Source organism: Drosophila arizonae, chromosome 5 (assembly GCF_054131065.1).
Source record: "Drosophila arizonae isolate 15081-1271.41 chromosome 5, UAZ_ARI_1.0, whole genome shotgun sequence".
In the NCBI taxonomy this organism is placed as follows: domain Eukaryota; kingdom Metazoa; phylum Arthropoda; class Insecta; order Diptera; family Drosophilidae; genus Drosophila; species Drosophila arizonae.
In genome coordinates, this window is record NC_142925.1 from 24,032,747 (window position 1) to 24,045,817 (window position 13,071).

A 13,071-nucleotide genomic window follows, 5' to 3' on the forward strand; every position below is an offset into this window, starting at 1 on the left:
CAGTAAATAGATTTTAACGGATAGCTTTAATATATGTATATGGCTTGCTAATCAAAAAAGAGTTTCTGCTAAAATATTCTTTTATATTATAATCTGAAGGGATTGAAACTGGTATATGTAGACATACTCTGAACGGTAATTTCTATGAAATATAGAATGTTTAAAAATTCTAAATATTTATAAAATTTAAAATGTAGTACATAAATAGTTCAGAATCTTCATAATATCTATGGTAATATACAAAAATTTACAAAAAGAATAATTTCATGGCATTCCAGCACACAGCTCAAATTTGGAGATATATAATGTTAATGAATTACAAAGCTCATAGCAAAACAAGTAAAAAAGCTCCAGTCGAGACTGCTCGACTAGGAGATACCCTGAACCCTCCAAGCTGATATTCTAATCATTCTGCACTTCTTTTATGCACACATACATACACATGCATCCACACGCACGCATAAGCCTGCGCTCTGCTAACTGCGCAGTAAGCAGCGACTGCGCTTGGGCTGCGCTGCAGTGTGGGCAATATTATGAGAATTTATTTGTCGAATAACTTCTTTTGGAGACGTACGATCTTCATGAAACTTTTAGAGCGTAATCATATGGTGAATATGTGTGTATATTCCAAAGCCCAAGTCTCTAGTATTTGAAATACGCTTTTTACAAAAGTGAGGGTGAGGGGGTGAATTTAAGGGTGGGGGGTAAATTTTAACAAAAACCGAAATTGCATAAATTGCATATAAGCATACATTAAAAATTTGCAGACTCTAGCAATAAGGGTGTAGAAGATATAATTTTATAACTGGTTTTCGATAAGGTTTTTTATCGATAAAAAGATCGGGATGAGTTATCGATTTTTAATGATAAACTTGATATGCGCGCTGTAATTACGGACATTTTAAAAAAAATTTGAAGTCTCTAGCTCTTATATCTTCTGAAATCGACGCGTTCATACATACGGACGGACGGACGGACGGACGGACGGACGGACGGACGGACGGACAGACAGACGGACAGGGCCAAATCGACTCAGCTCGTCGCCCTGATCAAGAATATATATACTTTGTGGGGTCTGCCACGCCTCCTTCTGCCTGTTACATACTTTTAACAAAACCATTATACCCTGATTTCCCATTTTCAATGGGTTCAGGGTATAATTACACTATTCCAACAAGAGCGTAAGATAAACATTATGCTACCTGCTTACGCCTGATAAGCAGTTGGCTCTCAAGGTGGGGGAGACAAAACTTATTATTAGATTAGAAATGAAAAAAATATATTAATCATCAAATATTGTCGCTAGATAGGGAGCCTGGGACCAGTGTACTAGAGAGCGGAGCTTAGTTTGAACTTGATGCCCAGCCTTTTTTTGTGGGGTTCTATGTCTCCGCTTCATGATTCATTAAAATCAAGGTGCAAAAATTGTTTCACATATTCAAAACTGATCTGGAAGGCACTTTTCTTTGAATCAGGCCTACGAAGAGACGATGATGTTTGCGTCAGCGGATGTATCGGATTTGGAATTCGGAATTCGGTATCGGGAATGGGGCATTAGTAATTAGAAATGGAGAACCGACTCCGAGTGCGATTGCAGGTAGCTACTGAGCTATGCAAAATACACAAAAAAGGAAATAAATAAATGTAAAAAAGTCAAGCTACAGCGAAAACTAAACATATAGAAAACTGTTTTTTGAAATTCCTTTTATTTTTCCATTTTTGTTTTCTTTTGGATTACTGATTTCTGACTTCTGATGCCATCGATTTGCATAGCTTTTGAATATATAACACCATGCACGCACTAGGTAGGATTCCGTGTATGAAATATTTATGAGTTCGTCGCCTGATGTTAAATTCAACAAAATGAAAAAACAAATACAACAACAGAAACCCAAGAATGAAAGCAAGGAAAAAACGATTTTCTCGCCTTCGGGTGGGTTCAAAGTAGGGTTAAGCCCGCGAGCTAATTATACGCTACAATGACACAATGAGAGAAGGAGAGAGAGAGAGATGGAGATGAATATATGAAGAGGTAGAGTGAAAAGTGAGTCAGTGAGAGCGAAAGCAGAGGAGAGACAGAGCAGAGAGGAGAAAAATGTAAAACAGTTTTCGTCATACTTAAAACATTCAGAATTATGGAAAATTTAGACCACTTCGTATTGACCCATTAAAAAATAGCCAAGTATATATTTATACAAGTATATAGACATGATCAAAACCGGAATATATGATACAGATACAGCGATCTATTAAACGGTGCCGCCGCCGCCGGTTCTAGATCAATGAAAACGTGCCATGAGTTCCAGTTCTGTGTCGTGTGCCCCGTGGCCCCCTTAGCCAAGTGAAAACTCAATGAAATTAACTGAATGTCAATGCAGACATCTTGGCCTGGCCTAGAAGAAACTGCAACGGGGCTGACTTGCGCCAGTCTGACTCTCAGCTCAAATCGCGAGAAGCAATAAAGACTCTATGCAAAAGTTGCACTCTCTGTGTGATTTTCAAAAGTCCCCCTCCCTCCCGGGCTGCACACGAATGTTAATTAAGTTTAATTGTTGCCATTCGAGTCATAACCAGCCTGTAATTAACATGCCAATTACGCTAACTGTCTGTGCATGTGTGTGTGTGTGTGTGTGTGTGTAAGTATCTGTCAATCCAAGGCAATTTTGCTGATGCAAGAAATCTATAGCACTTGACTCGAAAGACAAAAGGAGAAAATTCGTGCTGATTGAGAGGAAGTTTTCGCACGGAAGGAAACTCTCGACAGATTTTCTGTTTACGTTTTCAATTTAGAAAGCAACAAATTGGCTCTGTCAGTTTGCTGTCCGAACGGGTTCAATGAACTCAAAGTCAATTTAAACAGATTAAACTAATGGCTGCTTCAAAATGATGAACCAAGAAACTTAAATAAATTATCATATATAAAAAATGATTAAAAATACGGCTTAAAGAGATATATTTTGTACTATTGTAATTGATTTTTGTGAGGAACTGAATAGAAAAGTTTTCTATGTAGTATTATGTATGTGGAGATAAAATATAATTGATATTTCTAATAATTCTTAAAACAGCAGAAAAAACAAGTAAGAAAACTCTAGTCGAGAGTGATCGACTAGATACTACCCTGAACCCAACAAATAAAAATGCCCATTTAGTATGGCTGAAATTTCAATTTCGATGTATTTAAAAATATAAATTAAATACCAAACTCATTTATGAAAATATAAAAATATTTTGAAACAATTAAAAACAAGTAAGAAAGCTCCAGTCGAGACTGCTCGACTAGGAGATACCCTGAACCCTCCAAGCTGATATTCTAATCATTCTGCACTTCTTTTATGCACATGCATCCACACGCACGCATAAGCCTGCGCTCTGCTAACTGCGCAGTAAGCAGCGACTGCGCTTGGGCTGCGCTGCAGTGTGGGCAATATTATGAGAATTTATTTGTTGAATAATTTCTTTTGTAGACATATGATCTTAATAAAACTTTTAGAGCGTAAGCATATGGTGAATATGTGTGTATATTCCAAAGCACAAGTCTCTAGTACTTGAAATGCGTTTTTTACAAATTGGGGGCGAAAGGGGCGTGGTATCCAAAATCTGTAAATTACAAAATCTTTGTATCGATTAACTTTATATACAACGCAAATTTGAAGACTCCAGGTCTAAAAATGTTCAAATTAGGCTAAAAAAACAAAATCAATTTTTCGATTATTCTCGATAAAAAAGTTATCGGACAATTTATCGAAAAAATAAAGCAAACTCGTACTGCGTATGGTACTCACGAGTATGCATGCCAAATTTCAGCTCTCTAGCTCTTATAACTTCTGAGATCGACGCACTCATACGGACGGACGGACGGACGGACGGACGGACGGACGGACGGACGGACGGACGGACGGACGGACGGACGGACAGACGGACAGGGCTATATCGACTCAGCTCGTCGCGCTGATCAAGAATATATATACTTTGTGGGGTCTGCCACGCCTCCTTCTGCCCGTTACATACTTTTTCACAAAACCATTATACCCTGATTTCCCATTTTCAATGGGTTCAGGGTATAAAAATTAACATCAGTTGCATCGGTCGGGATTCGAACCGCGACTTCTCGATCGAGCGTCATGCAGCTAAAACACTAGGCCACCCCACTCCTGCTAGTGGCGCTGGCAAAACTCAAATAGATTCACTGTTGCTGCGCCATCTAGCAAAACTAAACGAAACTAACAGCTGATGTGATTCAACGAATGTTTCTAGAAGCAGTTTGAATGTATATGTGCACACGCATACGATGCTGTTGTAGCTGCTGCACGTGCGTTTGTTAATTGGCCAAATATTTGATTATTTTTTATTCATTTTTGACTGAACGGAATTTAATGAAACTTTCAGCATATGATCTACATATTATATTGAATATTTGAGAAATTTAAAAAAAAAAAAGGAAAAATCATTCACAATTAGCTATTGTGGCATATGATTTGAACTTGAATGTTTTTACTCGATAAAAACATAACGGGATGATTTATCGAATTTTAAAAGCAAACTCGACGTCCGCGCTGTATATACGGTCATTTAAAAAAAAATCAAGTCTCTAGCTCTTATATCTTCGGAAATCGACGCGTTCAAACATACGGACAGACGGAGAGACGGACGGACGGACAGACGGACAGACGGACAGGGCCAAATCGACTCAGCTCGTCGCCCTGATCAAGAATATATATACTTTGTGGGGTCTGCCACGCCTCCTTCTGCCTGTTACATACATTTCAACAAAACCATTATACCCTGATTTCCCATTTTCAATGGGTTCAGGGTATAAAAATTATTTTAAAAAATTATAAATTATAGATCACTAGAAAAGGTTTTTTTTTCTCTAATCCTAGTAAAATAAGAAAGCTCTGTAATCTATGGGGTCAACATTACCCATATATCAGTAACTAAGCCCTAATCTACATAAATATCAAGTATTACTATAAATTGTCGCAGTGTAGACACTGCGATAAGGAAAACGGCGTCCGATTTCTAACAGCTGCATATATATATATATATACACATATGATATGTTTAATAATATTCTTTGATGAAATTTGAATGCTAATCAACGATATGCTCTGCCCAAAATGTGAAGCTTGCGCTCCATTTGGCAGTTTAATTGCATATAGAAATCAAGAAATATATTAAATATATATAGTCATGTCAATGTCAGACACATAGAGTCAGGCAGGGGGCCCCTCAATTATTGGATTTGTGTAACATTTGAGCAATGGCTATGCGTCAGCTGGCCAACAACTGAATCAAAGCTTTTTGCAGTAATTTGAAAGGGTTTTCAATTTTATTCCATTTCGGTTATGGTCGGCGGCTGTTCTATGTGTACATTTTACAGATATTTCATAAGCCATTAAAACTAATGCTTAAAACTCTCTGTGGTCAGCTGAAAGCAGTTTGATGACGGCGCCGTTGTGGCTCAGTGCGTTTTCGTTTTAGCATTATAATACCCTGTATTTGCTAAACGCGATCAAAGGGGCATTCTTGTATGTGACGAGAGTTGTCACTGAGAGAGTAAACATTCAAATTACTGACTCTCCCAGTGTTCTTTCCAAGCCCTGTTTATTAACTCCTATTGCTATGAGTAATTGTAAAAGCAAAACTATGAATACATAGAACTTGGATATAAAAGCATTTGGATCATAATCCCTTTCGGCTTTAAATATATATAAATAATATATTTATAAATAGTTCTATAATGAAATTTCAAGTGAGCTGCATATCAGCTAGGTATCTGCTAGTCGAGTCACAATCCAGTTTGATTCTTGATTTGCTATGCGCAGAGACTTCAGCAATTCTCGTGTGTAGTTAAGAGACTACAAATCACATGGATGACATCTGGGCGTTAAGTCGGCAAATGAGAACAGCCCATAAAGACATATCTATATATAATATACACATTCTGTTTTCGTACTATAGCCCCGAGATATATAGCCATGAATGTATCAAGTGTGTGGCGCAGATTCATGTCCGTAGAAAGTTTTGATTCCCAGCTATTTTTAATCGGCTTTTAGGACCCGGTAACTTTCATCCGCTTAACAACAATAAATTTCGACTAGTCTGATGCTCGCATAAATTTCATATATTTTTGTTGCAAAAAATAATCAAATTATTATATTTGAACAAACAAAAACTGTTTTACTATAATTTGGCAAGTCTTATACAATGGGATGCGCAGAGCTGTTCCATGCCATTTAGGACCGCATGCCCAACACCTGCCAGCCTTAAAAATCAGCACTTTCGAGCGCGTTTGACCTACCGAACTCTGACCGCAAAAATATAAATAAATATTAAAAAAGCAAAAACAAAACATCCAAACATTTCCACAGCGCCAGATTTTAATGAAACTTTGATGAACTTTAGTGTGTCTGGCCTTCCCAAGCCGGGGACTCACCGCAGAAATTACCATAATAACGGCCAAAGAGTAAACCGAAAAGTCTTGCGACTTGCGAAAGTCTAAATGTATGTATATATAAGTATATAAACATATATACCTAAAAATTCAAATTTGAATTCGTTTTGCCTGGCTGCCACTACCAGCAGCATTTAGAAAATTAATCATAATTTGGCCAAAGCGTGGCTAATAATGAGACCCCGAAATAAAAAAAGACCCAAGTACTAACCCTATCCATAGATAATTCCGAGACGTTTAAAATATCTCTCGAGAGGCAATGCCATTAAAAAGCACTTAATGTCATCCGAATCGGGAAAAAGAGAAAAATGGTGATGCACTTACAGAAATGTATATTGCGTGTTCAAGTCGTAAAAAAAACAAAAGTTTCAGGCTGACGGATCTAGACGTAAAGCCTATGGCGAGGCAGACAAACATCAGTTAAATGCTAGTAAATACAGGCCCAGCCAGTGATGCACAGACCCATACTCAGATACTCATAGACACAAATATATATATACAGAGCCATTTTCTTGCCAAACACGCAGCGCACTCTATTCCCTAACAGCTAGAGGATTACAGGGAGGGGCTGCTGCAGAGCTTGTCTACGTAACGTGCTGTCAAGCATTTTGCAAATAATATTGCGTATATGGAAATTATTGACCAGACGCTGGCCCAAGACTCGCTTTTTGTTTTGCATGCAAATAAAAGCGATGAAAAATGCAAAATAAACTGAAAAAAAGAAAAGTAAAACAAGGGAAAAATAATAAAATGAAAATATAAAACTGTCGAGTTTCCAGTGAGAAATCTAAATCAAATAATGTGCCCAAATCAAATGCAGGCAATCGATTACGAAATCCTATGAAAAAGCCAATTTTCGTTTATTTATGCTTTGATTTGAAAAATGTGTAAACGCCTGTGAAATGGAAAATTGCAGAGCGTGATTATGCAATGGAAAAGCTTTTATGAAAAGCAATCACTTGAAAAGACAATGTAATGAAAATTGTTGAGAAAATATCAAGATTTTCCTAAAGTTGAAGCAATACTTTTAGCGGGAAAGTTTTTAGAGTATATATTTATCATAATAATTTGGATATATTATTATCACACCTCCAACTATTTAGACTCTTAATACATAAACTAAGCTAAAAACTTAAGTATTACTTGGAATCGGTTGCTTTTAGAAAGGTAAATACACGTGTTGCACAAAGTCATATATATTTTTATATATACCTATGTATATTGCTGGGTTGCGAGGTTATTTGTAGGGATTTCGCAATGGCCACCACACCGATGCGTCGCTTTAGTCATTTTCATTTTTAAACAATTAGTGTCAATCGCTTGGCAAACTCAAAATATGCAAATACGGCCTGACTATGGGCTATACTTATATTTATATAGTCGCCGGATAGGGGCTGCACGCCTCTTTGCCTCCGCCCCATCTCTCACTGACAGCTCAAAGTTGTCGTTGATTATATTGAAAAGACCAATGGAATGTTCCCTAGCTCAAGCAAATGGCAGTGATCAACAGGCACAACATTCATATCAATTGAATACCCTGTAGACCCATAGCATAGAGTAGCCTTTGCTTGCACTTGAAATCGAGCTAGAACTTTCTTTTTTCAGTAGACTCTAAATACTGCAATTTATATGGAAAATACGTAGCTACTCAATTTACCCTAATCAAATATAAAATTCAATTGCTTTCTTGATATACAAGTGAACTCATTATAATGCAAATTAATAATTGTAACTCAGATTAATATTGAGCTCTAAACGTTTCCATTAGAATATAGATTTATTGACTTTTAAATTCAGACAGTCTCAGTATTATAAATGTAAATTATTCATTACGGCTGATAAGACTCAAGACTAGTAAATAAGCGAGAGAGCATATCTTGATATTTATGTATCTACTTAAAATAAATTAGAGTTTATGAAAAACTAAAACTAACTTCAAATTGAGCTACGGCAACTAACGCCTTCGGCTTGATATTTTGACATACTTAAGACTCTTTAGTGAAGACCAATTGTAGATTATGTCATTCGAGTATATCTCGATGTACAACATATATCTCCAAGTATAGCTTAGAGTTGTTAAAATACCAGCTCTATATATTTGCTCTGCAGGGTATATTCAAGTCTATATTCACACAGTTGAGCTCACTAAGTACTTGTTGCTTTTAAACGAATCAAAGTCGAGTTGACTCTGTCTTTGTTGTTGTTGTTGTTGTTGTAACATAATCAACGCGCACAGTTGAAAGTGCAGCTTATACAACAAAAACGTATTATAGCGTGTATGTGTGTGCATGTGTTCATAAATATACGCGTGTGTGTGTGTGCGGGTATTCATTAATTAAGCGACGACAGCGCACACGCTTCGCAAAATGGCGTCGCTCAGTAGGCGGCGCTTAGAGCTGAGCTTCAACAACGCTCGCTGCTGGAGCGAGCAGAGCTGAAGGGCTTAGACAATGGCGTCAACAGGTGTGTTGACTCGTGAACTCACCTGTCCCGTTGCCACTTCGAGCAGCACATAGACCATCAGTATAATTTCCTTTTCATCCGAGCCAAGGCCGGGTCCGTTTTGGCCACATGTGGCTATGTAGAGGGAGACAACGTGTTCGGGCACCTGCATGTTGTTGTTATTGTTGTTTCTACTGAAGCAATTGTTGTTGTTGTCGTTGCTTTTTATGTTGTTGATGTCGCTGTTGTTGAGATTATCTCTGTCTTTGATCTCTCGCAATTAAGGGCTATGTGTGAGGTGGCTCGCTCCGAGAGTGAACTTGAGTTGGATTTTCGCTACTTGCTATCAATTGCAATTGCTGTCGCTGCGTGGCTGATGGCACTGCATTCCCTGCTCAGATACCCATTGGTTATGGCTGCGAAAGAAAAAAAAAAAAAATGAAATAAAAAAGTAAAAACAATGAAGTGGAAAAGGAAATAAATATTATGGATGAGCGAGGTGCGAATGGGGTTTAGAGGTGAGTGGCTGCTTATACAATATTTTGAACCCTTGACAGCTGGCGAAACGAAAAGCTAATTACGTATGCAATTCAAAGAAAATGCCAACCAAGGCGAATTGGCAGCAAATGCAATCCAAATGGTTGCCAATTGGAAATTTGCAAATTTGCAGCGACGTTGCCAATTTGCAGGGCAAGTTTCTAATTAGACAGTGCGACGTTGCCAAACTTTAAGCTAATAAAAACACTTCAAGTGAAGTGCCATATCGGATGCGAATGACATTTGCGTAAGCCTAGCACTGTTGCCCGTTTTCGGCTAAGCTGAGGCGCCATTTATCAGAGCGACGTTTCCAAATCTAAGATCCACCTCAGATATGCTTAATTGCAACGGTGAGCCTAAACCATGTTGCCAATTTTCAGTTCATACAAAATAAAGTGTTTAAGGAAACACTTAAATTTGCTAAGCATTGTTGCCGGTTTTCACACTCTATTATCTAGAGGCTCTCTAGATGCTTACGAAGATATTTACATAAGCCAAGCACTGTGCGCAACGTTGCCAATTTTCAGTGAGGCATCAAACGACTGAAACGACGTCTGACACACGAAGTCAGTAAAAACTGTCGCAAAGAGCATGAGCAAAGAGGTCAAATTGAAATTATTAACCTGCGCAACGATTTGAAATTTAATTTTGTGCTCCATTCGGTTGCCAAGCAGCCAGTCCGGCTAAAGCTTGGAGCTCCGACAAGTGGTTTGGACAAAGTCGAGCAAAAGGCGAATGTGAAAACGCTGGCGGCCACCAAAAAAAAAACAAAAAAAAAAAACACACACACAACAGCAAAAATTAAAGTGCAATTTTATGGGCATTTTTAATGTGAAAAGTTTTACTTTTAATGAAAAACAGCAAACACACAGCAGCATCAAGCAGAGCTCGACTGATTGACTGACTGACTGACTGACTGAAAGGCTGTTGATGTTCAGGCATTCAAAGCACACGCTTAACCAAAGGTCGTGGGTTAATCGAGGTGCACTGGCGCACTCAAAGACTCAGAGCACAAGCTTTTGCAATCGCGTTTATGTTAATTTTTGTTGTAATTAAAATGAGAAAGAAAAAAAAGGGGCGAAAAAGGCATGAAAGAGCACTCTAATTAGAAAAGCCCAGCCAGCAGATACCCTGACTCTTATTCTCTGGCTAACTTAAATATTGTTTATGAGCCAAAGACTACTTCTTTCCGAGCATTCTTAGATTTATTAATAATCCAAATTACAAATATAAAATCATATATTAATACAATCACATTGTAACATTCAAACAGGACGACTCGAGTTTTAGCCACGCCAACTTCTGCCTCCTGTTGAGCATTTTATATACAAAACTATCCTACCCATAATACCAAGTACCTGCAGGGTATTCACAACAACGCCCAAGCTTTTGTAATTAAGACAAGCAAAACACAGTTCGCGACAGTTTCTTAACTCTGAACTGTTTTTCTTATACAATTTTCTTCATTTTTTAATATTTTTCGTTTTATTTTATGCATGTTTCTGCGTCTTTGCATTTAATAACTTTTTTATACCCTGAACCCATTGAAAATGGGAAATCAGGGTATAATGGTTTTGTGAAAAGTATGTAACAGGCAGAAGGAATCATCGCAGACCCCATAAAGTATATATATTCTTGATCAGCACGACGAGCTGAGTCGATATAGCCCTGTCCGTCTGTCCGTCCGTCCGTCCGTCCGTCCGTCCGTCCGTCCGTCCGTCCGTCCGTCCGTCCGTCCGTCCGTCCGTCCGTCCGTATGAGCAAAAGGATCTCAGAAGATATAAGAGCTAGAGAGCTGAAATTTGGCATGCATACTCGTGTATACCATAGGCAGTACAAGTTTGCTTTATTTTTTCGATAACTCGTCCGATAACTTTTTTATCGAGAATAATCGAAAAATCGACATTGTTTTTTCAGCTTAATTTGAACATTTTTAGACCTGGAGACTTCAAATTTGCGTTGTATATAAAGTTAGTAGATACAAAGATTTTGTAATTTACAGATTTTGGATACCACGCCCCCTTCGCCCCAAATTTGTAAAAAACGCATTTCAAGTACTAGAGACTTGTGCTTTGGAATGGACACACATTTTAGCTACATGATTACGCTCTAAAAGTTTTATTAGGATCGTATGTCTACAAAAGAAATTATTCAACAAATAAATTCTCACACTGCAGTGCAGCCCAAGCGCAGCCGCTGCTAGCTGCGCAGTTTGCAGAGCGCGTGCTTATACGTGCATGTGTATGTATGTGTGCATAATAGAAGTCCAGAATGATTAGAATATCAGTTTGGAGGGTTCAGGGTATCTCCTAGTCGAGCAGTCTCGACTGGAGCCTTCTTACTTGTTCATATTTAAACTATATAATAAAAACTTAAACACGAGCAAAACCTTTTGGTTTTTTTTTTTTTTTTTTTTTTTTTTTGCTGCAAGTTTCCGCTTCGTGTGCTGGGGAAATGGTCAATGTGTTTTTTTTTCCATTTTTTTTAATGAGTATTTTGTGTTCGTGCTCTTCGAAGACGATTGCAATTTATGCTGGGCTTTCGCACTGCCTCTCTCTTTCTCTCCAATTATATATACTTATATCCATCGGTATCTGTTTCGTTTTTTCCGTTATGTAGCCGAGTACGTAGAGTGTGTGAATTTTACCATTCCCAGGCAAGAAAATTCTTGATTCTACTGCATTCCAAATTGTTGAATAATAAATAAAAGTTTTTTTAAAGACACTCTTCTGATCTATAGTCTATGGGAATACGGAAATAGCTTTCTAATGTTCTAATTTATTTATTGATTGTAGAGGTTTCGCTAATATAATCATTAGCTGTAAATGTTTAAATTCTTTCGCCTGTCTGTTTAGGCTAACAGCTGAGGCACTCCATAACCAGTTATGATAAGTATAAGTTAAGTTTTTTGTTAAGTTTTTTGCCTTACGCATACTACGATTCTGTTTATATATCATTCAAAAACATATATGAAATAATTGTCGTACAACTCTTTGATATTCCTTTCAATAATCGTCTATTATCTCTAAACATAATTTTCTCTTTTGATTTAAACTCCGATCAGCAAGAAAAAGAGACTGATCCACTATATAAAACAAAAATCCGCTATAAAAAAATCAAATATTCTTGTTTCTTCTCTATTCTTAATTGTTATTCTACTTTCTTATTCTCATTCGCTTTTTCGGAGAAAAAAATGTAAGATTTTCCTGTTAACATTTCCTAATTAACATTCCATATTTAACATTTTTAAATTGAAAATTACTACAATTAATGTTTTTATGAGATCATTCCTGTATTGCGAAAGTTTCTATCGACCTCCGCCAACTTCAACATTTACGTTAATAGCTAGTATCAGTACTGCTCGAGCACCTTTCGGGCTCGTAACAGTTGCGTGCCATTTCCCACTCAATAAATAACCGATTGAACAGACTTTAAGCTCACTTTTATCTAAAGCAAATTTGTTTAAGCGGCACTCGAAACATTTGCAACAGTTTGTTCTATTGTTTTTCAGCTTCAATTTATGACTCCATAAATTGCTTGTTTATCGAAGGAATTGTAGTAAATATTTATGAGCCACATTAGAGTTGATAACTTGATTTGATTTTGATGTAAAAATAATTGACAGCGTTTTAACA

General features: G+C 37.3%; 1 protein-coding gene across 5 annotated transcripts in view; it reads right to left on the reverse strand.

Annotated features, from left to right (window-relative positions):
* Positions 1–13,071, reverse strand: part of fus (epithelial splicing regulatory protein fusilli) — a 32,613-nt gene that overhangs the window by 15,968 nt on the left and 3,574 nt on the right. For all 5 annotated transcript variants that reach the window (XM_089471349.1, XM_089471350.1, XM_089471347.1 and 2 more), the window contains one exon: positions 8,943–9,315. In XM_089471349.1, the coding sequence (XP_089327475.1) occupies positions 8,943–9,071 (129 nt within the window). In that variant the 5' untranslated portion in view covers positions 9,072–9,315. The remainder of the gene's footprint in view (positions 1–8,942; positions 9,316–13,071) is intronic.